The sequence below is a fragment of the Choloepus didactylus genome, chromosome 2 (assembly GCF_015220235.1).
Source record: "Choloepus didactylus isolate mChoDid1 chromosome 2, mChoDid1.pri, whole genome shotgun sequence".
NCBI classification, from domain to species: domain Eukaryota; kingdom Metazoa; phylum Chordata; class Mammalia; order Pilosa; family Megalonychidae; genus Choloepus; species Choloepus didactylus.
This window is the reverse complement of record NC_051308.1, coordinates 117,108,789-117,135,963: the sequence shown is the minus strand read 5'-3', so window position 1 is coordinate 117,135,963 and position 27,175 is coordinate 117,108,789. Positions and strand designations below refer to the sequence as shown.

The following is a 27,175-nucleotide window of genomic DNA, read 5'->3' as shown; positions in this document are numbered from 1 at the left end:
GAGATCTGCTGTCGTATGTTTCCATTGTGTCTTTTGTCTCTTGTGTTGTGCCTTTCATTTCCATAGATTCTCCTAGTTATTTTTTTGAACTTTCGATTTCTGCCTTATGTATGCCCAGTGTTTTCTTTACAGCCTCTATCTCTTTTGCCAAATCTTCTCTAAACTTTTTGAATTGACTTAGCATGATTTGTTTAAATTCCTGTATCTCAGTTGAAGTGTACGTTTGTTCCTTTGACTGGGCCATAACTTCATTTTTCTTAGTGTAGGTTGTAGTTTTCTGTTGCCTAGGCATCTGACCTACCAGGCCACCCCAATCAGGTTTTCCCAGAGAACAGGCTCAGGTCACAGAAGGAGGAAATATTCAGTATCTGGTTTTCCTGATGGTTTTTCTTAGAGGATTGACACACCTGTGCTTTTCTGCCCAGCAGGTGCACCTGTCAGCCTGTCACCAGTGGGTGTAAGGGGGTATGGCCCATGGCTCTCCTCCCCCAGGCTTTGGGGTTTGGTTCTGGTAAGGCAGGCAGTAGAGCTGGGCCCCTCCCTTTCCTCTTGGGAAGCTATGCCCCCTCCAGAGAGGTCATCTGAATATCAATAAGTTCTTTGTTTCTCTGACTTTACTGGTCAAAGTGCTATGATTTTAAAATGGCTGAGGCTTTCTTTACTGCAAAGCACTGCAGGCTGAAAATGGCTGAGGCTTTCTCCACAGAGAGAGAAAGGGACAGAAAGCTCCCAGATTCACCCATCAGCTGAAGATAGCACCCGATCCTCTGAGCAACCTGTCCTGAGACAGATATGTCCCCCAACTCTCCCAAAGTCAGTTGTCACCAAAAGCCTCTGTCTGCTTCTTGGAGATTTACTGTCTGTATTGAGCAGTTAACATTAAAACCCCAGTTGGAGCTGGGCTGAGGTACACTAGCTTGTTTGGAGAGTGCTGTTCTCTAGCACAGCGAGGCTTCCATGAGGGAGGGGCTCTCGGCTCTCGGCTGGGGTCTGCAGTTTTTACTTACAGATTTTATGCTGTGATCTCGGGCACTCCTCCCAATTCAGGTTGGTGGTTGATGAGTGGACAGTCATGTTTGTCTCCCTGCAGTTATTCTAGGTTATTTACTAGTTTTTTGGTCATTTATGAATTGTTTCAGGGGGAACTAACAGTCTTCCACTCCTCTCTATGCTGCCATCTTAGCTCCTTGTCACTTGTTCTTTATCCATTGAAGGACATTTGGATTGTGGCTAGATTTTGGCAATTACAAATTAAAGCTATAAACATTTGCATACAGTTTTTTGTATAGAAATACAATTTTCACTTCACTAGGAGTGGAATTGCTGAGTAATGTGGTGTTCTAGTTTGCTAATGCTGCCAGAATGCAAAACACCAGAGACGGATTGGCTTTTATAAAAGGGGGTTTATTTGGTTACACAGTTACAGTCTTAAGGCCATAAAGTGTCCAAGGTAACACATCAGCAATCAGGTACCTTCACTGGAGGATGGCCAGTGGTGTCCAGAAAACCTCTGTTAGCTGGGAAGGCATGTGGCTGGCATCTGCTCCAAAGTTCTGGTTTCAGAATGGCTTTCTCCCAGGATGTTCCTCTCTAGGCTGCTGTTCCTCAAAAATGTCACTCTTAGTTGCACTTGGGATATTTGTCCTCTCTCAGCTTCTCTGGAGCAAGAGTCTGCTTTCAATGCTGTCTTCAAACTGTCTCTCATCTGCAGCTCCTGTGCTTTCTTCAAAGTGTCCCTCTTGGCTGTAGCAAGCTTGCTCCTCTTCAAAACATCACTCACAGCTGCACTGAGTTCCTTGTGTTTTTCAGCTCATTTATATGGCTCAACTGATCAAGATCCACCCTAAATGGGTGGGACCACACCTCCATGGAAATATCCAATCACAGTCATCACCCACAGCTGGGTGGGGTGCATTCCTAAGAAACACTCAAAGAAATCTAATCAACACTGATAAAGTCTGCCCACACAAGATTACATCAAAGATAATGGCATTTGGGGGACACGATATATTCAAACTGGCACATGTGGTAAGTGTATGTTTAACTTGGAAGAAAATGCCAAACTATTTTCCAAAGTGGCTGTAGTTCGGAAATGAGTTTCCAGTGCTTGAGAGTCCCAATTGCTTTGCAATTTCGGATTTTTTTTTTAGCAAATCTTAGAAGTGTGTGAATGGTATATCAACATGATTTTAGGTTGCATTTCCCTAATAACTAATGATTTTTAGGATCTTTCCATGTGCACACTGACTGACCATCCATATATCTTTTATGATGTGAGCATTCAAATTTTTTGCCCATTTTTTAAGTCGAATTGTTTGTTTCTTATTGAGTCTGGAGAACCCCTCATATATTGTGGATATGAGACCTTTATCAGATATTTGATTGCAAATATTTTCTCACACTTGTCTTTTCATTCTCTTCACAGTGTCTTTCAAAGAATGAACTCTTAATCCAGTTTATGGATCATGCCTTTGGTGTTATATTTAAGAGTTCTTTGCCTAAACTAAGGTCACAAAGATTTTCTTCTAAAATTTCTTGTAGAACTTCCATAGCATTAGGTTTTATATTTAGGATATGACCTGTTTTGAGTTAATTTTTGTATATGGTGGAGGCACTGACGCAGTTCATTTTGCTTTTTTGCATTTGAATATCCCATTTTTCCACCACCATTTGTTGAAATGACTCTCCTTTCACCGTTGACTTATCTTTATACCTATGACAAAAATTAACTTACCATACTTACATGGGTATATTTGTGGACTCTATTCTATTCCATTTACATGTTCATATCTTTTCACCAATGTCACCCTGCCTTGATTACAGTAGCTTTATTGTATGTCTTAAAAATAAAGTAACTTCTCCAATTTTTTTCTTTGTTTTCAAAAAATTTTTGTCCTATTTCCATTGCCTTTCCATATAAATTTTAGAATCAGCTTGTCAGTAACTACAAAAATTCCTGCTGGAATTTAGAGGGGGATTGCATTGCATCTGTGATCACTTTGGAGAGAATTTAACTTTTTAATGATATTGAGTTTTCCAACATTCCAATGATCATGGTGCCTTTCAGCAGGTTAAGGAAGTTTCCCTTTTTTTTCATGTTTGCTGAGAGTTTTATCTTGAATAGATGTTGAATTTTGTCAAATGCTTTTTCTCAATGTTTTAAGATGATCATGTTTTATATTATGTTGAATAATTTTAGATTGTTATCCAGACATTTTGAATATTTTGCTGTTAGACTCTGCATTCTGTTAAAATCCTCTGGAAATTATTCATTTATTAGCAGGCAATTAACTCTGTTAGGTCAGATTACAAGATCTGTCTAACCATGTTTGGGCCCAGACTGAGTTCATGCAGAGCATGAGCTTGTGCTGCTGTGAGACCAAAAAACAAGCCAGACGCAGAAGTAGACATAGATTTATTAGGACTTATGAACAGGAGAATAGGAGAACTGGCAGCCAGTCCAGAGGATTAGTGCTCTGCAAGGGACAGGGGGGTGTGAGGAGCAATATATGATCTCATAACAAAGACATTTTCCATATAGTATGAGGACATCAGGCCTCTAGTATAATTATTAAAGGGGACTGTGCTGGTTTGTATATATTATGTCCCCCAGAAAAAGCCATATTCTTTGATGCAATCTTGTGGAGGTAGATGTAATAGTGTTGATTAGCTTGGAATTCTTTGTGTGTTTCCATGGAGAGATGACTCAATCAACTGTGAGGAAAACATTTGATTGGATAATTTCCATGGAGGTGTTACCCCGCCCATTCAGAGTGGGTGTTAATTGGATCACTGGAGTTGTATAAAGGAGTTCACAGACAGAGGACTTCAGAGCAACTGAGAGTGACATTTTGGAGGAGCTGCAGCTTACAGAGACATTTTGGAGAACACAAAACAGGAGCAAGCAGATGCCTAGACAGCAGCATATGGGAGAAAGTCATTTTGAAACCAGAACTCCAGAACAGACACCAGCCACGTGCCTTCTGAGTAAACAGAGGTTTTCCGGACACCAATGGTCATCCTTCGGTGAAGGTACCTGATTGTTGGTGTCTTACCTTGGCCACTTTATGGCCTTTGGACTGTAACTTTGTGAGCAAATAAACCCACTTTATAAGAAGCCAATCCATTTCTGGTATTTTGAAAAATGGTGGCGTTAGCAAACCAGAACAGGGCCTAAGACCGCATGTTTTACTAAGATTCATGTTTAAGACTAAGATATCATCAGTGCCACTTTACATCTGTGATTATCTTCTTCCCTCTCCAGGGAGATAGTTTACTTTGTTGACCTTTGTCCTTGGCTAAAGCAGGTCTGCTATGTGCTGTATAGGAGGAAACCCAGGCCCTGAGCCACCACAATATTGGCACTTATTTTCATAAGGGAAATTGACTTGGAATTTTCTCTTTTTGAGATACCTTTACCTGGCTTGGTTATAAAGGTGATGCTGGTCTCATAGAATGACTTAAGAAGTGTCCCCTCCTCTTCAACTTTTTGGAAGACATTGAGTGGATTGGTGTTAATTCTTCTTCGAAAATTTGGTAAAGTTTGTCAGTGAAGCCATGTGATACTGGCCTTTTCTTTGGAGGTTTTTGGTTAATGATTAATCTCTTGTTACTTGTTGATTGAGATCTTCTACTTATACTTGAGTCAGTGTAGGTGGTTGTGTGTGTCCAGGAATATGTGCATTTCATTTAATTATCTAATTTATTTGGTGTACAGTTGTTCGTAGTATTCCCTTATGGTCCTTTTTATTTCTGTGGGGTCAAAATCCTTTCTGATTTTAGTTATTCTTTACCTCTTTTTTTCTTTGTCAATCCAGCTAAATGTGTCAGTTTTATTGATCTTTTTGAAGAAACAACTTTTGGTTTTGTTGAGTCTCATTTTTTTTTCTCTATTTTATTTATCTCCACTCTAATCTTTGTTATTTCCTTCCATCTACTCACGTTGGTTTTACTTTGCTCTTCTTTTTCTAGATCCTCCAGTTTTGAGCTTTGGTCTCTTATTTGAGATCTTTCTTCTTTTCTAATGTAACAAGTTAGAGCTATAAATTTCCCTCTCATCACTGCCTTCATTGCATCCCATAAGGTTTTTTTTATTTTTTTTTATTATTATTGAAATTGTTCACGTACCATACAACTATCCAAAGATCCAAAGTATACAATCAATTGCCCGTGGTACCACCATACAGCTGTGCATCCATCACCACAATTAACTTTTTTCAATTTTTAGAACACTTTCATTACTCCAGAAAAGAAATGAAGACAAAAAAAGGAAACTCAAATCCTCCCATACCCTTAACCACCATCCCTCCATTATTGATTCATAGTTTTGGTATAGTACATTTGTTACTGTTGATCAAAGAATGCTAAAATACTACTAACTGTAGTATATAGTTTCCAATAGGAATATTTTTTTCTATATGCCCCTCCATTATTAACTTCTAGTTATAGTATCATACATTTCTTCTAGTTCATGAGAGGGATTTCTAATATTTGTACAGTTAATCACGAACATTTCTACCACAAGATTCACTGTTTCATACATTCCAATTTTTAATCTCCAACTTCCCTTCTGGTGACAAACATGACTCTGAGCTTACCATTTCCCCCACCTTCACATACTATTCAGCACTGTTAGTTATTCTCACAATGTGCTACCATCACCTCTGTCCATTTCGAAATACTTAAGTTCATACTACGTGAACGTTCTGCCCAAAATAAGCAACTGCTCCCCACTCTTTAGCCTTGTTTCTATATCCTGGTAACTTATATTTCATGTCTATGTGTTTAATATTATAATTAGTTCATATCAGTGAGACCCTGCAATATTTGTCCTTATGTGTCTGTCTTATTTCAGTCAATATAGTGCCCTCAAGATTTCTCCATCAACTCATTTTGTTAAGACTGTTTCGTCCACACACCGTACATTCCATCCTAAGTAAACAATCGTTGGTTTCCTGTATAGTCAAGTATTTAGGTATTCAGCACCATCACCACTATCTATATAAGGACATCTCCATTTCTTCCACAAAGAAAGAGGAAGAGTCAAAGACAGTAGGGAGACAAAAGAAAAAGAAAAAAGAAAGAGAAAAAAACCATGACAGCTAGAAAGCAACAAAAGGAAAGATAGCATTAAACTAAAGTAGAATAAAGAGTCAGACAACATCACCAATGCCGGAAGTCCCATACCCTTCCCCTATGTCCCCCCCCGCCATATGAATTTGGCTTTGGTATATTGTCTTTGTTATATTAAAGGAACCATAGTACAATGTTTCTGTTAATTAGAGTCTCTAGTTTGCATTGATTGTATCCCCCGCCCAATCCCACCCTATTTTATTTTTTTTCTGTATTTTCTTTTTTTTTTCTTTTTTTTTTTTCATTTTATTGAGATATATTCACATACCACGCAGTCATACAAAACAAATCGTACTTTCGATTGTTTACAGTACCATTACATAGTGGTACATTCATCACCCAAATCAATCCCTGACACCTTCATTAGCACACACACAAAAATAACAAGAATAATAATTAGAGTGAAAAAGAGCAATTGAAGTAAAAAAGAACACTGGGTACCTTTGTCTGTTTGTTTCCTTCCCCTATTTTTCTACTCATCCACCCATAAACTAGACAAAGTGGAGTGTGGTCCTTATGGCTTTCCCAATCCCACTGTCACCCCTCACAAGCTACATTTTTATACAACTGTCTTCGAGATTCATGGGTTCTGGGTTGTAGTTTGATAGTTTCAGGTATTCACCACCAGCTACCCCAATTCTTTAGAACCTAAAAAGGGTTGTCTAAAGTGTGCATAAGAGTGCCCACCAGAGTGACCTCTCGGCTCATTTTGGAATCTCTCTGCCACTGAAGCTTATTTCATTTCCTTTCACATCCCCCTTTTGGTCAAGAAGACGCTCTCCGTCCCACGATGCCAGGTCTACATTCCTCCCCGGGAGTCATATTCCACGTTGCCAGGGAGATTCACTCCCCTAGGTGTCTGATCCCACGTAGGGGGGAGGGCAGTGATTTCACCTTTCAAGTTGGCTTAGCCAGAGAGAGAGGGCCACATCTGAGCAACAAAGAGGCATTCGGGAGGAGGCTCTTAGGCACAACCATAGGGAGGCCTAGCCTCTCCTTTGCAGCAACCGTCTTCCCAAGGGTAAAACCTGTGGTAGAGGGCTCAACCCATCAAACCACCAGTCCCCTATGTCTGTGGTCATGTTAGCAACCATGGAGGTGGGGTAGGCGAATACCCCTGCATTCTCCACAGGCTCCTTAAGGGGGCACTACATCTTTTTTTTTTCCTTGTTTTTCTTTTTTTTTTTTTTAACTTTCCCTTCTTTTTTAAATCAACTGTATGAAAAAAAAGGTTAAAAAGAAAACAAACATACAATAAAAGAACATTTCAAAGAGACCATAACAAGGGAGTAAGAAAAAGACAACTAACCTAAGATAACTGCTTAACTTCCAACATGTTCCTACTTTACCCCAAGAAAGTTACCTAATATAGCAACATTTCTGTGAACTTGCTCCTACTATATCCATCAGAAATTAACAGACCATAGTCATTCCTGGGCATCCCCAGAATGTTAAATAGCTTATCTGTTCTTCTTGGATTATTGTTCCCCCTTCCTTAATTGCTCTCTATTGCTAGTTCCCCTACATTCTACATTATAAACCATTTGTTTTACATTTTTCAAAGTTCACATTAGTGGTAGCATATAATATTTCTCTTTTTGTGCCTGGCTTATTTCGCTCAGCATTATGTCTTCAAGGTTCATCCATGTTGTCATATGTTTCACGAGATCGTTCCTTCTTACTGCCGCGTAGTATTCCATCGTGTGTATATACCACATTTTATTTATCCACTCATCTGTTGAAGGACATTTGGGTTGTTTCCATCTCTTGGCAATTGTGAATAATGCTGCTATGAGCATTGGCGTGCAGATATCTGTTCGTGTCACTGCTTTCCGATCTTCCGGGTATATACCGAGAAGTGCAATCGCTGGATCGAATGGTAACTCTATATCTAGTTTTCTCCCACCCTATTTTAAACACCTTGTAATATTGACATTCATTTATTCTACCTCATGTAAAAACATATTTGTACCTTTGATTACAATTGTTGAGCACCCTAGGTTTCACTGAATTATACAGTCCCAGTCTTTATCTTTTCTCTTGCCTTCTGGTGTCCCACATGGTCCTAACCTTCCTCTTTCAACCATGCTCACAGTCAACTTTGTTCAGCATACTTACATTGTTGTGCTACTATCTCCCAAAATTGTTTTCCAAACCTCTCACTCCTGTCTTTTCCTTTCTGTCTGCAGTGCTCCCTCCTTTAGTGCTTCCTGTAGAGCAGGTATCTTGTTCACAAACTCTGTCATTGTCTGTTTGTCAGAGAATATTTTAAGCTCTGCCTCATATTTGAAGGACAGTTTTGCTGGATATAGGATTCTTGGTTGGTGGTTTTTCATTTTCAGTATCTGCAATGTATCACCCCACTTCCTTCTTGCCCCCATGGTTTCTGTTGAGAAATCTGCACATAGTCTTATCAAGCTTCCTTTGTATGTGATGGATTGCTTTTTTTTTTTTTTTTTTTTTTTTTTTTTTTTTTTTTTTTGCTGCTTTCAGGATTCTCTCTTTATCTTTGATGTTTGATAATCTGATTATTAAGTGTCTTAGCATAGGACTATTCAGATGTATTCTGTTTGGGGTATGCTGTGCTTCTTGGATCTCTAATTTTATGTCTTTCATAAGAGATGGGAAATTTTCATTGATTATTTCCTCTATTATTGCTTGTGCCCCTTTTCCCTTCTCCTCTTCTTCTGGGACACCAATGACACACACATTCTTGCATTTCATTTTGTCAGTAAGTTCCCGGAGATGTTGCTCATATTTTCCCACTCTTTCCTCTGTCTATTCTTTTGTGTGTAGGCTTTCAGGGGTCTTGTTCTCCAATTCCTTAGTGTTTTCTTCTGCCTCTTGAGATCTGCTGTTGTATGTTTCCCTTGTGTCTTTCATCTCTTGTGTTGTGCTTTTCATTTCTATAGATTCTGCCAGTTGTTTTTCCAAACTTTCGACTTCTACCTTATGCATGCCCAGTGTTTTCATTATATGCTCCATCTCTTTTGTCATATCTTCCCTAAACTTTTTGAATTGACTTAGTATTAGTTGTTTGAATTCCTGTATTTCAGTTGAAGTGTAAGTTTGTTCTTTTGACTGGGCCATAACTTTGTTTTTCTTAGTGTAGGTTGCAGTTTTCTGTTGTCTAGGCATTTGGTTTCCTTGGTTACTCCATCAGGTTTTCCCAGACCAGAACAGGCTCAGGTCTCACAAGGAGGCAATTGTATCAGGTCTCCCTGAGGGTGTCTTAGAAGATTGGTACACCCTGTGAGGCCTCAAGTCACTGTGCTTTTCTGTGCAGCAAGTGGCACCTATCAGCCTGTAGCTCCAGACTGGTGTAAGGAGGTGTGGCCTGTGGCTCTTTTCCCCCAGGCTCTGGGGTCTGGTTCTCAACGGAAGATGGGTAGTAGAGCTTGGCACCACCTTCTTCCTCTTAGGGAAAATAAACCCCTAGGGAGAGGTCATTTACATTTGAATAGTCTCTCTGCCTGTGCTATCTCCACCCTTGTCTGGGTCAGAGCACTGGGAACTGAAAATGTCTGAGACTTTCTCCACTGAGCCAAAAAAAGGGACAGAAAGCTCCCCTGGGGCCAGTCTGTGGCCACCCTCCAGCTCTCCAAGGTCAGTCATCACCAAAAGCCTCTGTCTGCTTGTTGGGGATTCATAGCTTGTACTGAGCAGTCCATGTTTGTTAATTAAACCCCCAGTTGGAGCTTAGCTGAGCTATATTTGCTTGCTCAGAGAGTGCTGCTCTCTAGCACCACAAGGTTTTGCAGTTTGGGCTGTGAGGGGAGGGGGTTCTCAGCTTGGATCTGCAGTTTTTACTTACAGATTTTATGCTGCAATCTCTGGTATTCCTCCCAGTTTGGGTTGGTGTATGATGAGTAGACAGTCATGTTTGCCCCCCGCAGTTGTTCCAGATTATTTACTAGTTGTTCCTTGTTGTTTATTAGTTGTTCCATGGGGACAAACTAGCTTCCACTCCTCTCTATGCCACCATCTTCTTCCCACCCATAAGTTTTTGTATGTTGTGCTTTCATTTTCATTCACCTCAATATATTTCATAATTTCCCTTGTGAATTCTTCTTTGACCCATTGGTTGTTTAAGAGTATGTTGTTTAATTTCCGTACATTTGTGAATTTTTCATTTCACCATCAATTGATTTCTAGCTTCACTCCATTGTGTTTAGACAATGTAAATTTTATGATTTCAATATATTTTAATTTATTCAGACTTGTTTTGTGACCTAACATATGGTCTATCATGGAGCACCACATACACTAGAGAAGAATGTGCATTCTGCAGCTGTTGAGTGAAGTGTTCTATATATGTCTGTTAAGCCTAGCTGGTTAAGAGTATTGTTCACTCTTCTATTTCCCTATTAATTTTCTGTCTAGATGTTCTATCCACTATTGAAATCCCCTACCATTAATGTAGAACTGGTTACTTCTCCCTTCAAATCTTCATTATTTGCTTCATATATTTTGGAGCTCTGCCATTAGATGCATACATACTTAAAATTTTTATGTCTTCTTTTTGAGTGGACTCCTTTATCAGTATATAGTGCCTTTCCTTGCCCTTCATAACAGTTTTTGACTTAAAAGTCTATTTTATCCAATACTAGTAGAGCTACATCTTCTCTTTTGGTTATTACTTGCATGGTATATTTTTTTCAATCCTTTCACTCTCAGTCTACTTTTGTCTTTGAATTTAAGGTGAGCCTCTTGTAAACAGCATGGGGTTAGGCTACACTTTTTTTTTAATCCATTCTACAAATTTCTGCATTTTCATGGGAGATTTTAATCCATTTACATTTAAAGTAACCGCTGATAATGCAGGGATTTCTTCTGCCATGGTGCTATTTGGTCTTTGTAAGTCTTATACTATTTTTGCCCCTCAATTATTCTGTTAATGCCTATTTTCATATTTATTTGTTTTTTTTATATTGTACCATTTTGAGTCACTTCTCATTGCCTACTGTATATATTTTTCAGGTATTTTCTTTGTGATTACAATACTACTTAAATTAACATCCTAAATCTATAACAATCACATTTGAATTGGTTTGTCACTCCCCAGTTTGTCAACCCTTTAAGTATTATTTTGAGGAAGAGAGCTGTGCCAGTTTTTGCTAGTTGTTCAAAGATTCTGTGGGAAATAGAACACTGGAATGTCTTAGGCTGCCATCTTGGTTGGACAGAAGTTGTTTCATTCATTTTTATTGTATCTTTTTTTTTCTATTTCATTTTGGATCATTTCTATTTCCTTGTCTTCAATTTCATTAATTTTATTTTGGAATTATCTAATTGCCTGTTAATCTTGTCCATGTATCCCAGGAATTGTATTTTTCATCTACTTAAGTTTAATTTAGGTCTTTTTAAGTGTCTTCCATGTATCTCCTTTTCATGCTTATATTTTCCTCTACCTTTTTATCCTAAGAAATATACTTAAAATAATTATTCTAATGCCTTTTTCTGTGTGTTTTATGATCTGGGTCATTTTGATTCAGTTTCAATTTATTGATTCTTGTTTCTTTCATCATGGACCATACTTTTGTGTTTCTTTGCATGCCCAGGTATTGTTTGATTGGATGCCAAACATTCTGCATTTTACCTTATTGGATACTAGATTTTTATATTTTGAATTTTTAAACAACACTTTTTAGATTTGTTTTGCTATACAATAAAATCGTGTTAAAATATTTTGATCTTTTTAAAGCTTGCTTTTAAATTTTGTTAGGCAGGACAAAAGCACATGTTAGTCTAGGGCAAATTTTTCCCATGTCTGAGGCAATACCCTTTTGAGTACTCTACCCAAAGTTTCATTTATTACAAGGTTTTCTCACTCTGGCCAGTGAAAGCATCAACTCTGCAGGCTCAGGGTGAGCCCTTGATATTATTCCACCTGCTCTTTTGGGAAGTTCTTTCCCCAAGATTACATAGGCTTCTCCAACACATGTAGTAATCAGTACTTCAATGAAGATTAGAAGTGGGGTGAGGACCCTCTCTATATATCCAAGGTACTATCTCTGTGCAGCTGTCTCTTCCTTCATACTCTGCTTTATGATCTCTAGCCTCTTTGACCTCCTTGAACTTACCACCAGGCCCTGTCTGGGTCATCTCTCTGCTTTGTAGTCTAGGAAGCTCAGGAAGTAAGCTTGAGCAATTGTAAGGCTCTCCTTCTTTGTTTTCCCTTTCTTACAGATCACTGTACTATAGTGCCTGGTATCCAATGTCAAAAGCCATTCATTGTTTCAACTATATTTTCATTTTTCAGTTGATTACAGTGGTAGGATAAATCTATTCCCTATTACTTCACTTTTGCCAGAAGCAGATGTCTCCATTCAATCTTAGAAAGAAGGGTATGATATGAGGGAACTTGTTAGAGTGAATAGAGACCTGTATTAACAATCACAACTATCCAGATTATAGTCTCAGTGCTGTCTTTACATTTTGCAAGTGATTTATTCTTCCTACATTTCTGTTTCATCATTTGTAAAATGGGTCAAACAAAACATTCCTTGACTTCTGTAGAAATCAAGTGAAGTAATGTTCATGAGTGTATTTCAAAATTGAATGAGGCTGGAGGCCAAAAGAAGATGACAGCATAGAGAGGAGTGGAAGCTAGCTAGTTCCCCTTGGAACAACTAATAAACAACAAGGAACAATTAGTAAATAATCTGGAATAACAGCAGGGGGATAAACATGACTGTTTACTCATTATACACCAACCTGAATTGGGAGAATGCCTGAGATTGCAGCATAAAATCTAAGTAAAACCTGTGGACCTGCACCAAGAGCCCCTCCCCCACAGCAGCCCAAACTGCAAACCTCACTGTGATAGAGAGCAGCACTCTCTGAACAAGAGAATATACCTCAGCCCAGGTCCAACTGAGGTTTTAATTAACAAACATGGACTGCTCAATACAAGCTATGAATCCTCAACAAGCAGACAGAGGCTTTTCATGATGACTGACCTTGGAGAGCCAGAGGACCTCTCTGGGAAAGAGGGGTTGCCCAGAGGACTGGATGCTATCTCGGGCCAATGGGTGAAACTGACAGTGGCCATGGATTGGCCCTGAAGGGAGGCTTTCTGTACTTTTTTCAGCTCAGTGGAGAAAGCCTCAGCCAACTTCAGTTCCCAGCACTCTGACCCAGACAAGGGTGAAGATAGCAGAGTCAGAGAGACTATTCAAATGCAAATGATATCTCCCCAGGGGGTGTATATTCCCTAAGAGGAAAGAAGTGGGCACTAGCTCTACTACCCACCTTCCATTCACAACCAGACTCCAGAGCCTGGGGGAAAACAGCCACAGCCACACCTCCTTACACCAGTCTGGAGCTACAGGCTGACAAGCACCACCTCCTGGGCACAAAATCATGGTGACTTGAGGCCTCACAAGGTGTACCAATCTTCTAAAACACCCTCAGGGAGACCTGATATGATTGCCTCCTTCTGAGACCTGAGCCCATTCTGGTCTGGGAAAACTTAATTGGGATAACCAAAGAAATCAGATGTCTAGATAACAGAAAACTACAATCCAAATTAAGAAAAATGAAATTATGGCCCAGTCAAAGGAACAAACCTACACTTCATCTGAGATACAGCAACTGAAACAACTAATGCTAAATCAATTCAAAAAGTTTAGGGAAGATATGGCAAAAAAGATGAAGCATATAATGAAAACACTGGGCATGCATAAGGTAGAAATCAAAAGTTCAAAAAAACAACTGGCAGAAACTATGGAAATGAAAGGCACAGCACAAGAGATGAAAGACACAAGGGAGACATACAACAGCAGATCTCAAGAGGCAGAAGAAAACACTCAGGAATTGGAGAACAAGACCCCTGAAAGCCTACACACAAAAAAATAGACAGAGAAAAGAGTGGGAAAATATGAGCAACATCTCCGGGAACTTACTGACAAAATGAAATGCAAGAATGTGTGTGTCATTGGTGTCCCAGAAGAAGAGGAGAAGGGAAAAGGGGCACAAGCAATAATAGAGGAAATAATCAATGAAAATTTCCCATCTCTTATGAAAGACATAAAATTAGAGATCCAAGAAGCACAGCATACCCCAAACAGAATACATCTGAATAGGCCTATGCCAAGACACTTAATAATCAGATTATCAAACATCAAAGATAAAAAAAAAAAAAAAAAAAAGCAATCCATCACATACAAAGGAAGCTTGATAAGACTATGTGCAGATTTCTCAATAGAAACCATGGAGGCAAGAAGGAAGTGGGGTGATACATTGCAGATACTGAAAATGAAAAACCACCAACCAAGAATCCTATATCCAGCAAAACTGTCCTTCAAATATGAGGCAGAGCTTAAAATATTCTCTGACAAACAGACAATGACAGAGTTTGTGAACAAGATACCTGCTCTACAGGAAGCACTAAAGGAGGGAGCACTGCAGACAGAAAGGAAAAGACAGGAGTGAGAGGTTTGGAAAACAATTTTGGGAGATAGTAGCACAACAATGTAAGTATGCTGAACAAAGTTGACTGTGAGCATGGTTGAAAGAGGAAGGTTAGGACCATGTGGGACACCAGAAGGCAAGAGAAAAGATAAAGACTGGGACTGTATAATTCAGTGAAACCTAGGGTGCTCAACGATTGTAATCAAAGGTACAAATATGTTTTTACATGAGGTAGAATAAATGAATGTCAACATTGCAAGGTGTTAAAAATAGGGTGGGATTGGGGGGAAAATACAATCAATGCAAACTAGAGACTCTAATTAACAGAAACATTGTACTATGCTTCCTTTAATACAACAAAGGCAATATGCCAAAGCTAAATGCATATGGGGGGGGAGGGACATAGGGGAAGGGTTTGGGACTCTTGGCATTGGTGATGTTGTCTGACTATTCTACTTTAGTTTAATGCTATCTTTCCTTTGTTGCTTCCTAGCTGTCATGTTTTGTTTTGTTTTGGTTTGTTTTCTGTATCTTTTTTTTTTTGTCTCTCTATCTTCTTTGACTCTTCCTCTTTCTTTATGGAAGAAATGGAAATGTCCTTATGTAGATAGAGGCAATGGTGGTGAATACATAGATATGTGACTATACAGGGAACCATCGATTGCTTACTTAGGATGAAATGTATGGTGTGTGAACAAAACCGTCTTAAAAAATGGGTTGATGAAGAAACCTTGAGGGCACTATATTGAGTGAAATAAGGCAGACAAATATTACAGGGTCTCACTGATAGGAACTAATTATAATATGTACACTCATAGACATGAAATATTAGTTACCAAGATATAGAGCAAGTCTAAAGAATGGGGAGCAGTTGCTTATTATGAGCAGAATGTTCAACTAGGGTGAACTTAAATATTTGGAAATGAACAGAGGTGATGGTAGCACATTGTGAGAATAAGTAACAGTGCTGAATGGCATGTGAAGGTGGTGGAAAGGGTAAGCTCAGAGTCACAAATGTCACCAGAAGGAAAGTTGGAGGTAAAAAGATGGGAATGTATTAAACAGTGAATCTTGTGGTAGACAATGTCCATGATTAACTGTACAAATATTAGAAATCTCTTTCATGAACTAGAACAAATATATGACAACTCTAACTAGAAGTTAATAATGGAGAGGCATATAGGAAAATAAACATACCTATTGGAAACTATGTACTACAGTTAGTAGTATTTTAGCACTCTTTGATCAACTGTAACAAATGTACTATACCAAAACTATGAATTAATAATGGAGTGGGGGGGTGATTAGGGGTATGGGAGGATTTGAGTTTCCTTTTTCTGTCTTCATTTCCTTTCTGGAGTAATGAAAGTGTTCTAAAAATTGAAAAAAAATTAATTGTGGTAATGAATGCACAGCTGTATGATGGTGTTGTGGGCAACTGATTGTACACTTTGGATCTTTGGATGGTTGTATAGTGTTGTAGCTTGCTAATGCTGCTGGAATGCAAAACATCAGAAATGGATTGGCTTTTATAAAAGGGGATTTATTTGGTCACACAGTTACCATCTTAAGGCCATAAAGTGTCCAAGATAACACATCAACAATTGGGTACCTTCACTGGAGGGTGTCCAATGGTGTCCAGAAAACTCTGTTAGCTGAGAAGTCACGTGGCTGGTGTCTACTCTGAAGTTCTGCTTTCAAAATGGCTTTCTCCCAGGATGTTCCTCTCTAGGCTTCAGCTTCTCTCCAAAATGTCTCTCTCAGTTGCTCTTGGGGTATTAGTCCTCTCTTAGCTTCTCTGGAGCAAAAGTCTGCTTTCAAAGGCCATCTCCAAAATGTCTCTTTAAGCTGAAGCTCCTCTCCCAGTTCCAGTGCATTTTTCAAATTGTCCCTCTTGGCTGTAGCAAGCTTGCTCCTTCTGTCTGAGCTTATATAGTGCTCCAGTAATTTAATTCAGACCCACCCTGAATGGGTGGGGCAACACCTCCACGGAAATTATCCAATCAGAGTCATCACCCACAGTTGGGTGGGGCTCATCTCCGTGGAAACACTCAAAGAATTACAATCTAATCAATACTGATACATCTGCCCACACAAGATTACATCAAAGATAATGGTGTTTGGAGGGACATAATACATTCAAACTAGCACTTATAGTATGTGAACAATCTCAATTAAAAAAAGAACCTAAAAAACAAAAAAAAGAATGAAACTGTTAGATCCAAGATGGCTGATTAGGGAGAAGCTGGAAAAAACAACTAGCTGGCAGGCAGAAATTGCCTGCAACAATGGATCTGGGTTGCTGGAAATCACGGGGAATGCTCTTCAACACCCAAGAACATGCAGGAGGAAGAGACAGAGAAGCTGCAGTGAAAGAACATGAGTGACCCCTCTCAACCTCCACTCTTGGACAGAAAGCATCCAGTTCTCCAGTCTCTGGTGGGCAGACAGCTCCAGAATGAAAGGGCAACAAATGTCCACTCTGCCAAGAACAGGGTGGGACATGATCTAGCACTGTGCCAGCTTTTGGCTGTCAGATTTGGCCTGCTGGGACCACTGGCAGTTTAAATCCACCCTACCTGGCAGGCTAGCCATTGTCTGGAGTCACCGGGAGCTAAGAAGAGCCTGCTTTCTGAGGGCTGAGGAGACTAGGTTGCCTAAGATCACCATCTGCTGGCAGGCTGGGAGAGCATGTCTCCAGGAGGATATCTAAAAGGTTTTTGATGAAGAGGGCCATATGCCGGGCAGGCCAGGAGAGTGCAAACTTGGGAGGCAGAATTAAAGGCTTTTAGGCATATTTACCTGGCCTTCTACCTGGTGCCCTTTGGAGCTGGTGTGTGCCCCCAATGTGGGTTCCTGCCCCAGCCCAGGTTGGGTAATACTGATGAACCTAGTGTCAAAGAGGAGCATCAACACAAATCCAATCAAAACCGAAGTTTTGACAAGAGAGAGAATCCAACCTTCAGAGTAAACTCATCAAGATAATCCTATGCCCAGATATCAGCAAAAAATAATCTGTATAAAGAAACAGGAAGATATAACCCAGTCAAAGGAGAAAATTAAATAGTTGGAGGAGATACAGAATCTGAAACAACTAATCAAAGATGTTCAAAAAATCTTCTAAACAAATTCACTGAGATGGCTAAAGAGATAGTGCATATTAAGAAGACACTGGGTGGACATAAAGAATTTGAAGCATGCGAAGAAAAATAACCAATCTTATAGAAATGGAAGTTACAATAGATGAAATTTAAAACAGTTGAAGCACACAACAACAGATTTGAACAGGGCAGAATAAAGTATCAGCAAGCTAGAAGACAGAGCATCTGACTTCAAACAGATAAAAGAACAGAAAGAGAAAAGAATTGAGGAATATTGAGCAGGGTCTCTAGGAATTTGTTGGCAACATGAAGTGCATGAACATTCATGCCATGGGTGTTGCAAAAGGAGAAGAGAAGGGAAAAAGGACAGAAGGATTATTTTGAGGAAATAATGGTGAATTCTATCAGTCATTCCAGGAAGAATTAATACCAATCACACTCAAAGTCTTCCAGAAAATTGAAAAGGAGAGAATGCTCCTAACTCATTCTGTGAAGCCAACATCACCCTAATACCAAAACAAGATAAAGATACTACAAGAAAAGAAAATTACAGATCAATTTCTCTTATGAATATAGATGTAGAAATCCTCAACAAAATACTTCCCAATTGAATCCAACTGCTCAATAAAAGAATTATATACCTTGATCAAATGGGTTTTAGTGCAGGTATGCAAGGGTGGCTCAACAAAAGAAAATCAATCAATGCAATGCACCATATTAACAAATTGAAGGAGAAGAATCACATGATCATCTCAATTTATACAGAAAAAGCATTCAACAAAATCTGGCACCCTTTCTTGATCAAATATTTAGAAAGAGGGGAACAGAAGGAAACTTCCTCAACATGATGAAGGGCATATATGAAAAACTCACAGCTAACATCATACTCAATGGCAAAAGACTGAAAGTTTTCCTCCTGAGATCAGAAACAAGGCAAGAATGCCCACTGCCACCACTGTTATTCAGCATTTTGCTAGCAGTTCTAGCTCTAATGGTATAATTAGGCAAGAAAAAGTAATAAAAGGCATCCAATTCAGAAAGGAAAAAAAGTAAAAATTTCACTATTTGCAGATAATAAGATCCTATACCTAGGAAGTCTTGAAAATTCTACAACAAAGCTACTACACCTAATAAACAAGTTCAGCAAAGTGGTGGGATACAAGATAAACATGCAAAAATCAGTAGTGTCTCTATACACTAGTAATGAGCAACCTGAGGAGGAAATCACGGGAAGAAAACATTTAGAATAGCCACTAAAGGAATAAAATACCTAGGAATAAACTTAACCAAGGATGTAAAGAAACTTTATTCAGAAAACTAATAAGTGGGAAGGACATTCCATGTTCATGGATCAAAAAACTAAATATCGTAAAGATGTCAATTCTACTTAAACTGATTTACAAATTGAACACAATCCCAATCAAAATTCCAACAGCCTACTTTGGAGAATTGAAAAAGGCAATCATCAAATTTATTTGGAAGGGTAAGAGGTCCTAAATAGCCAAAAATACCTTGAAAAATAAAAATGAAGTTGGAAGACTGTCACTTCCTGACTTTAAAGCATATTACAAAGCTACAGTGATGAAAACAGCATGGTATTGGCAAGAAGATAGACATATTGATCAATGAAATAAAATTGAGAGTTCAGAAATAGACCTTCACATCTATGATCAATTGATTTGTGACAAGGATGCTAAGTCCATCCATTTGCAACAGAGCAGTTTCTTGAAAAAATGGTGCTAGGAGAACAGGATATCCATATGCAAAAGAATGAAAGAGGTCCCCTGTCTTATATTTTATACAAAAATTAACTCAAAATGGATCAAAGACCTAAATATAAAAGCCAGAACCACAAAACTCCTAGAAGAAGATGTAGAGAAGTATCTTCAAGATCTTGTGGTAGAAGGTGGTTTCTTAGACCTTACACCCAAAGCACAAGAAATGAAAGAAAAAATAGATAAATGGGACCTCCTCAAAACTGAATGCTTTTGTAGGTCAAAGGACTTTGTCAAAGGATGAAAAGGCAGCTTACCTCAGTGGGAGAAAATATTTGGAAACCACATATCTAATAAGGGTTTAATATTCTGGATAAGAAATCCTAAACAGACAAACACTTTTCCAAAGAGAAAATACAAATGGCCAAAAAAGCACATGAAAGAATTTTCAACATCACTAGCTGTTGGAGAAATGCAAATTAAAAATACAATGAGATATGATTTCACACTACTAGAATAGCTGCTACTGAAAAAACAGAAAACTGCAAATTTTGCAGAGGATGTGGAGAAATAAGAACACTTACTGTTGGTAGGAATGTAGAATGGTGCAGCCAAGCTGTAGAAGATGATCTGGCATTTCCTCAGGAAGCTAAGTATAGAACTGCCATGTGATACAGCAATCCTGCTACTAGGTATATGCTCAGAAGAACTGAAAGCAGGGACACGAACAGACATTTGCACAACAATGTTCATAATGGTATTATTTACAATTGCCAAAAAGATAGAAACAACCCAAATGACCATCAACCTATGAAAAAATAAAAATGTGATACATGCTTATGATGGAATATTATTCAGCAGTAAGAAGGAATGAATTCATAATGCATGTGACTACATGGGTAACACATGAAGACATTAATTTGAGTGAAACAAATCAGACACAAATGAACAAATATTGCATGGCCTCATTAATATGAACTAAATATAACTAGCAAACACACGGTGTTAATATCTAGAACATAGGTAACCAGAAGATAGAATGAGGGCAGAGAATGGGGAGCTGATGCTTAATTTGTGCAGAATATATAATAAGGTAGATGGTAAATGTTGGAAATGGATGGAGGTGATGAAAACATGTTACACTGAGTGTAACTAACAGCAATGATATGTGATGTGATTGTGGTCAAAAGGGAAAGTTTAATGTTGTATATGTCGCTAGAAGGAAAGCCAGAGGATGAAATTTGGAGCTATAGAACATAGTGAGCACTCTTCAGTGTGAAAATGCCCTGTAATTGATTGTGGTGCTGTATGTACAACTCTGTGAATATACTAGAAGACAATGATTGTACACATTAGACAGATTGTATGGTATGTGAATTTATCTCAATAAAACTGCTTTTAAAAAATGAAGCTCCTCACTAATTTGTGGTTAGTTTAGGCACTGGGTGTAGTAGAACCTTGTGGTAGGAAAGTTGATTTATCCCACAACAGTTTATTTCATGGAGAGAATTACCCTTGAGAACACCTGAGGAAATACATTGGCAGACTTGTAGTTACCCATGTAGTCCTCTGAATTTGGAGTAGAGGTGGGACAGAGTTGTTTGTTCCCTCTAGACAGACTGGTGTAGGTTCTGTGTGAAAATAATAAAGGGACATATAATCCACCTTGCATTACGAATGAAGGCTTCTTTTCAGAGAAGTCCAGAGGGCAGCCTGGCAAGCATTTTTTGATCTGGGATCAAGACATTTAAAACTTTTTTGTCGTGACTCAGGTAGCAGACATCATGGCAATGATTCACCACAACAGGAACACTCTGTCCAGTGGGCTCAGGAAAGCACACTCGACCATTTCTTTAAAGACACAACCTAAGACCTCATGGAATAGTTCTCTCAGATCATTCTGAATAGAGATATATTTATGACTTTATTCAGATAGGCCCCTGGGTTTGTAATGTATGAAATGGAACCTGCTTAATTTCTGACACACTCTTTCAATATTTGGTTCACAGAAAATCATAATGATAAGAGGGATGAAGATGGACAAGAACCACTGGCCTCGAGGTAACTCTGAATGATGACATGCTTGATAATGGAATACTGAAATTTAGAGAGGATTCCCAAAGCAAGGGACTGGGAGGTCAAAGATCCCAGATCCAAAAAATCAGAAACTTCTGATTGCAACTATTTTATTCATTCATCATAAAAAGATGTGTTCTTTTAAACAATGTTGTCTATTCTCTTTGCAGTTTTTGTATTGCTTCCATTTCCTATTAATTTCTCAAGCTTATTTGAGTACAGTCAGTCTAATGTAAAGGTAAACAAAAGAGGGATCCCTGGTTTCTATTTTTTTTTAACTGTGTGGCTAAAAGCTACAGTGAAATGTATATCTGGCACCGTCAATTATCCTGAGGCATGTTGGCAGATGTGTCATAGTCAGAAAAATTACTTTGAAAAAAATCCAAACTATACCATATCAAACAGAGAGAGGCCTAAAAAATGAAAGAGCTCTTGAAGTTTGCATTATCCCAGGAGCCAGTATTCAAAGGACCATTTCGTATAATATTAAATATCTGTATTTAATATTAAATATCCAGTATGATAGATCTCTGTGTGTTCTCTGTGTCATGAGAATAGTTTAGAGTGGTAGTTGAGTCTACATCACCCACATGAGGACAGAGCACTTGCTGCTCTCTGTCTCTACCCCAACTCTGAGGCATGCTCAACCCTAGTCAGTATTGCATTATTGTACTTCCTCTCTGATGCAGTGGCAGTTTTTAATTCTGGTGCCTCTTGCAAGAGCATCATATCAGGACCTGCTGTGAAGATGTGATTCCAGATAGCCTTAGTATAATCTTCTGTCCTTCCTAATCCACCAGGCTTATTAGGGAGCACCAGGAGGAGGAAGTGAACGAAGTCCTGGAAGAATCACTAGATGAACGATATTTGACTCATTCCAGTTGCCATGACCTATTTGACTCCCAACAGCCTCCAAGTAGCACCTCCTTCTTTTTTGATGAGTAGGAAACCAGCTGTGCTCTAGATGTAGCTGGTGAGTACTCCTAGCATAAAAAGAACTAAGCTTCAACAGCTTTCCAGTAGCTTCTACATTCTATATTCTCACCATCTCTGGCTAGGATGAGAGATATCTCTGTAGGCAGTTCTACAAATTCAGCTTGGTGTGGATTAGGCTGAAAAAAGCTTGGGGACCAGGTGTCAAACATATGTCCCAGGTGGGTGAGGTAATTCATACTCTTCCTGGTCCCACACCTCACTTTAGTTGCTCTGGCCCCTCACTGGCATGTACAAGCTGATGGACTCAAGGCCGGCCAGAGAAGGGAGAAAGAGCAGCTCATGAACAACTCTGCCACCACTGTAGTGACAGATCTCTTTCTTTAAGATGGAGCATGTCATTTCTACTGGAAGGTACTTGCTAATTGTAGTCCCAAACAGTGTAGCCTAAGCTTTTCTAGCTATCCCAGAATGTTTGCAGTCTTTCCCATATTTTTGGAGGTGCAACTATCATGGTTCCTGGGCTTCAAGCTTCAGTCTCCATCTCCCCTCAGGCTGCTTTCCAGAACATTGGGCAATTTCACTAAGGACAAGGGTCTGGTCTTGGCAACTCTTGGATAAATGGCCGGGATTCGAAACCTTTGTGCAGCACCACACTTGTGGGTTCACAGCTACCACCTATCAATCTAGTCACAGCGCTCTAATCCAGTCTAAACCAACAACCAGCAAATCAGTTTGGGGAAAAGAAATCTAAAAGCAATCATGTCCTGTTCCTAAAATAATGCCCAGCTAGCCAGTGAAATTCTCATTGCTCTAATCCAATCTAAACCAACAACCAGCATATCTGTTTGAAGAAAAGAAAAGAAATCTAAAACCAACATGCCCTGTTTCTAAAATAATGCCCAGCTAGCCAGTGAAATTCCTCCAAGTATATAGGTGCCCCTTGGAGAAGCAGCCTCCCTGGTGTGTATGTAGATTGATACTTCAACTTTCATATCCTCCCCTTACTTGACTGTTTGACTTTCCTTTGGGGACAAGAATTTAGATTGATAGGGGACTGTACATGTGATATCCTCTTCTAAGCAAGAGAAAGAGACTGTCTTAATTCACTCACTATTAGCTGAGTTTTTAAAATAGTGAAATAAATCATGTCATGTTTTGTCTTTATACTTCTTTTTGCTAGTGGTGGATATAAGTATGTGCCTTTTATTACTCAGACCATCCCACTTCATCCTGACATATAAAAAGGATGGTCTCTGTTATCTGTTAAAGATGTTCAGTCATGAATCAGGTAGGAGAGAGATTTACTAGAGAGGGAGACATTCCCTATTGCCCACAGAGTCATACCCAGGGAGCACCCACACCTTTCCCAATGCTAGACAAACCCTACACAGAGACCTTCAATATTTTCCCACCTCATTGCAACCACCTTTTCCCCATTGCAGACCTTTTGGGAGGTGGCCCTGTGGATTTTGCTTAGCACTTAGCCATGCTTTGTTTGAAAGGGCTTCTTAAAGAAGTTGCCTGTTGTCGCTGATGGGAGTATGATGTTGGCAGAATTATGAAAGGCGGGGATCTTGCTAAGAGGCCTATGCCCACCCCATTAGTCACAAGGATTCTCCCACCTCTTTCCATGTCCTGGTATGAAATCTGCAGAAAAGGAGATGCAGAACCTGCACCAGCACCTGAAGGAAACCCTTTTTCTCCATGACTGCCTAAGAAATGCTGGAACATCATTCAGCATCTCTGACCAAGGAGATGGTAGGACAGGCCCATATCTGCCTGTTTCTGACAATAGGTAGTGATCTTTTTAAGTGGATACCACTTGGACAGGGCTTCACAGATTTCGAGTACTTTAATATTCCTCATTTATTTCCTACAAATGACCCAGCTAAGGAGGTAGGGAAGATACTATTATTCCAAGTTATGGATGAGTAAATAGGGTTGGATAGTGACTTGCCCAAAAGCTGACTGATGCCTCCATCTTTACATCTTCAGATTGGCAAAAATTTTTACAAACCTGCAAAATATTCTTAGCTTATCCCTTATACCCCAAGGTTAGTCTTTGCTGAGTTCCTGCTGTATGCAATGCCCACCTCAATATCCACTCCAGTATAGGATCTGTTAAGTGATCAGGCCAGATCACTTGGGATCCCTTTTAGCCTCTCATGACTATGGTTTGCTTTTGTTTCCAAGGACCCTTCTGAGTTGGTCTGCCCTCAAACTACTGGAACCATTTTGCCTGATGTATCAGAGAGATAGAAGTACCTGGGAGTTTATGTCAATCCCATAGCACCCAGGACCCCCTACCTGCAAAAGCATTTACCAATGACTGACAGGTGCTGGAATTTAGAAGGCCAAGTACTTGATTTCAGGGGGTCTTTGTGGTGAATTAGCTTTGGGAAAAGGGAATCTTTGTAAACACCCAGATAGATAAACAGAAGTGATTCAAGAATATCAAGATAATCTTTGCCTTGGACAAGTCCAACTGAGAAGGAGAATGATTTATTGAGACTGTCAGAAGGAAGACTAAAATCTTTAGGGCCAGTAGGAAAGAAGCCTATGGTACTAGGGGGAGATGGAGAGAAGCAGAGATGTAGGGCAGGTTTAGTCGCATAGCTCTAAATCATGCTATATATTATAAGAACTTGGTCAGCTTTTATCTAACACAAACACTTTGACTCCACACCTAGAGATTATGATTTTCAAATTGTCTGGAGTGGGGTTTGGGCATTAGCAAATTTTAAGAGCTCCACAGGTGTTTCCAATGAGTAGCTAGAGATGAGACAAACCACTGCTTTAGTAGGATCTCAGGCCACCAGCAAATAAGTGTCCCAAATGTGCAGATGCTTCATAGAAATGGCTGAAAATCAGCCATTGATGGAATTTGCATTTCTCTCTCAACAGTTTTATTTACCTAGCATGGAAAAAAAAGAGACATACCTGTCTATGTAGATAAGAGTTTTTCAAACTTTTTTGACCATAGAATACCATAAAAAACATGCAAGTCTTTAGGACCCAGTGTACATTTTAAAGTTGCCCATATTTCATGTAATGGGCCTTAGTATTTTCCCTCTGATTCTTTAAATAAAATCTCTAGTAAATAGTCCACTATTTTGATTTCAATAATGGTTCAGATTTGAAATCAGAAAAACTTTGCCTTTGATCAACACTTTTCGTTAAGCTAAAACCTTAAAAGGGTTTTGTGTTTTTTTTTTAAGTTCTTTCTTGTCCCATTCCAAACACTATAATACTGGGGTGGGGGGTGGGGGTACTTTCCCAAAGAAATAGTTCGGAAAGAATTATGCGATGGGTATCACTAGAAATGAGAAATTAGTAGTTCTTCAATTTTCACTTAAATTTTTTGTTAGTTTATTGGAAATATTGCTAGAAATATCCCTAAGATGTAACTTGATGAGGCATTAACATTACAGAATGTTTGTCTCCACTGGGTGAAAATGGATTGGACCAAGGCTTAACTCATTGCTCTTTATTTGCTAATGCCTATTTTTCTCTTTCTGATGATTCCTTTTTCCTCCTGCTTTCTTTAGAACCAGACTACTTTTGTAAAGACTTATTTCTTTCCCAGCCAGGTAACCCAGCAGCCTCTAGTGCCTGTTGGCTTCCTCCATATTGGAGTCTCTCCTCTCCTTTCCCTCAAACTTTGTGATGTAGTGAAAAAGGCACAAGAACTGGCTTCTAGCCCCAGGATTTTCATTTGCAGGCCTTGTGTCTTAAACTAGTCCTAAGCCTCCTGAGATCACTATCTCCTCATCTGTTAAAAGTAGAACGGCACCTGGATGGTATCTGAGGTTCCTTCTGGCTTTCACATTCTAGGGCTCTTCCCTTGGCACTGCCCTCTCTATTTAAGAGGAATGGGGCTTGGATTTAGGAAGGAGATTTCCCTGAAAATTTTCCTCTCTTTCCTATAATAGGCTGTTTCTGAATGTGCATGTTTGAGGCACATGTGCATGTTTAAGCGCATCACTTCCTGGGAGGTAGTGTGAAAAGCCTTCATCTTTCCCCAGAAGAGTAGAATGCAGAGTAAACTAGCAACTGAGCAGAATGTGGTAGGGATCTGCTTACCCACCCATAGCAGCTTTGAGTAGGGCTATCAGCATCATGAGATGGTGGGGCTCAGTGTCCTACATCAGACCATGTAGTATATTTCAGGAGACTTTACTTCTAACCTGCTAGTATCACTACCTCCTTCCAGACTGTAGTTCAACCACCATAGTTTAACCATTTAACTGCCTTCAGTTTGTATCTGGCCTCTATCACCCTTTACTTCACACTGCAGCCTCAGGTATCAGATGGCCTAACAGAAGATTCTAATTTACCTTTGTTTTCTGTTTCAGGTAAAATAAATGCTGGAACTATGAAAAGATCTTGTTTAATTTCAAAAAATATTACTCACAAGCAGCAAATTCCCTGATAACAAAAATCAAAACCACACCAAAGGGAAGTTCCATTTTAAGAGCAAGAAGTTTCCCCATCCATGAGAATCAGATTACAACAGCCACTCTAGAATTTTACACAGTGTGACTACAGAAATTACAGCCCTTGAGCTTACAAATGTGAAAAGTGCCTAAGACACAATGCCTTGGATTCACAGATAATGTTGAGAAACCCTAACCCTTTTCCCTCCCAACCCCCATTTTGTGGATAAATGGTGTCAGCAGCAGCTCAGGAAAATGGCATGGACTTTGGATGAAGAATACATCAGAATAACGTCATTGCAGACTATTCACAAGCTCTTCAGCACATATCTGTTCTCCTTAAAGGATGGGGGTTTAGAAATAA

At 39.2% G+C, this 27,175-nt stretch overlaps 1 protein-coding gene across 1 annotated transcript in view; it reads left to right on the top strand.

Annotated features, from left to right (window-relative positions):
• LOC119517823 (neuroblastoma breakpoint family member 6-like protein) overlaps positions 1 to 26,806 on the top strand; it is a 38,533-nt gene extending 11,727 nt beyond the window's left edge. The window contains exons 4-6 of the mRNA XM_037814868.1: positions 21,373 to 21,424; positions 22,240 to 22,412; positions 26,731 to 26,806. Of these exons, the coding sequence (XP_037670796.1) occupies positions 21,373 to 21,424; positions 22,240 to 22,384 (197 nt within the window). The 3' untranslated portion in view covers positions 22,385 to 22,412; positions 26,731 to 26,806. The remainder of the gene's footprint in view (positions 1 to 21,372; positions 21,425 to 22,239; positions 22,413 to 26,730) is intronic.
• The last annotated feature ends 369 nt before the right edge of the window (positions 26,807 to 27,175 follow it).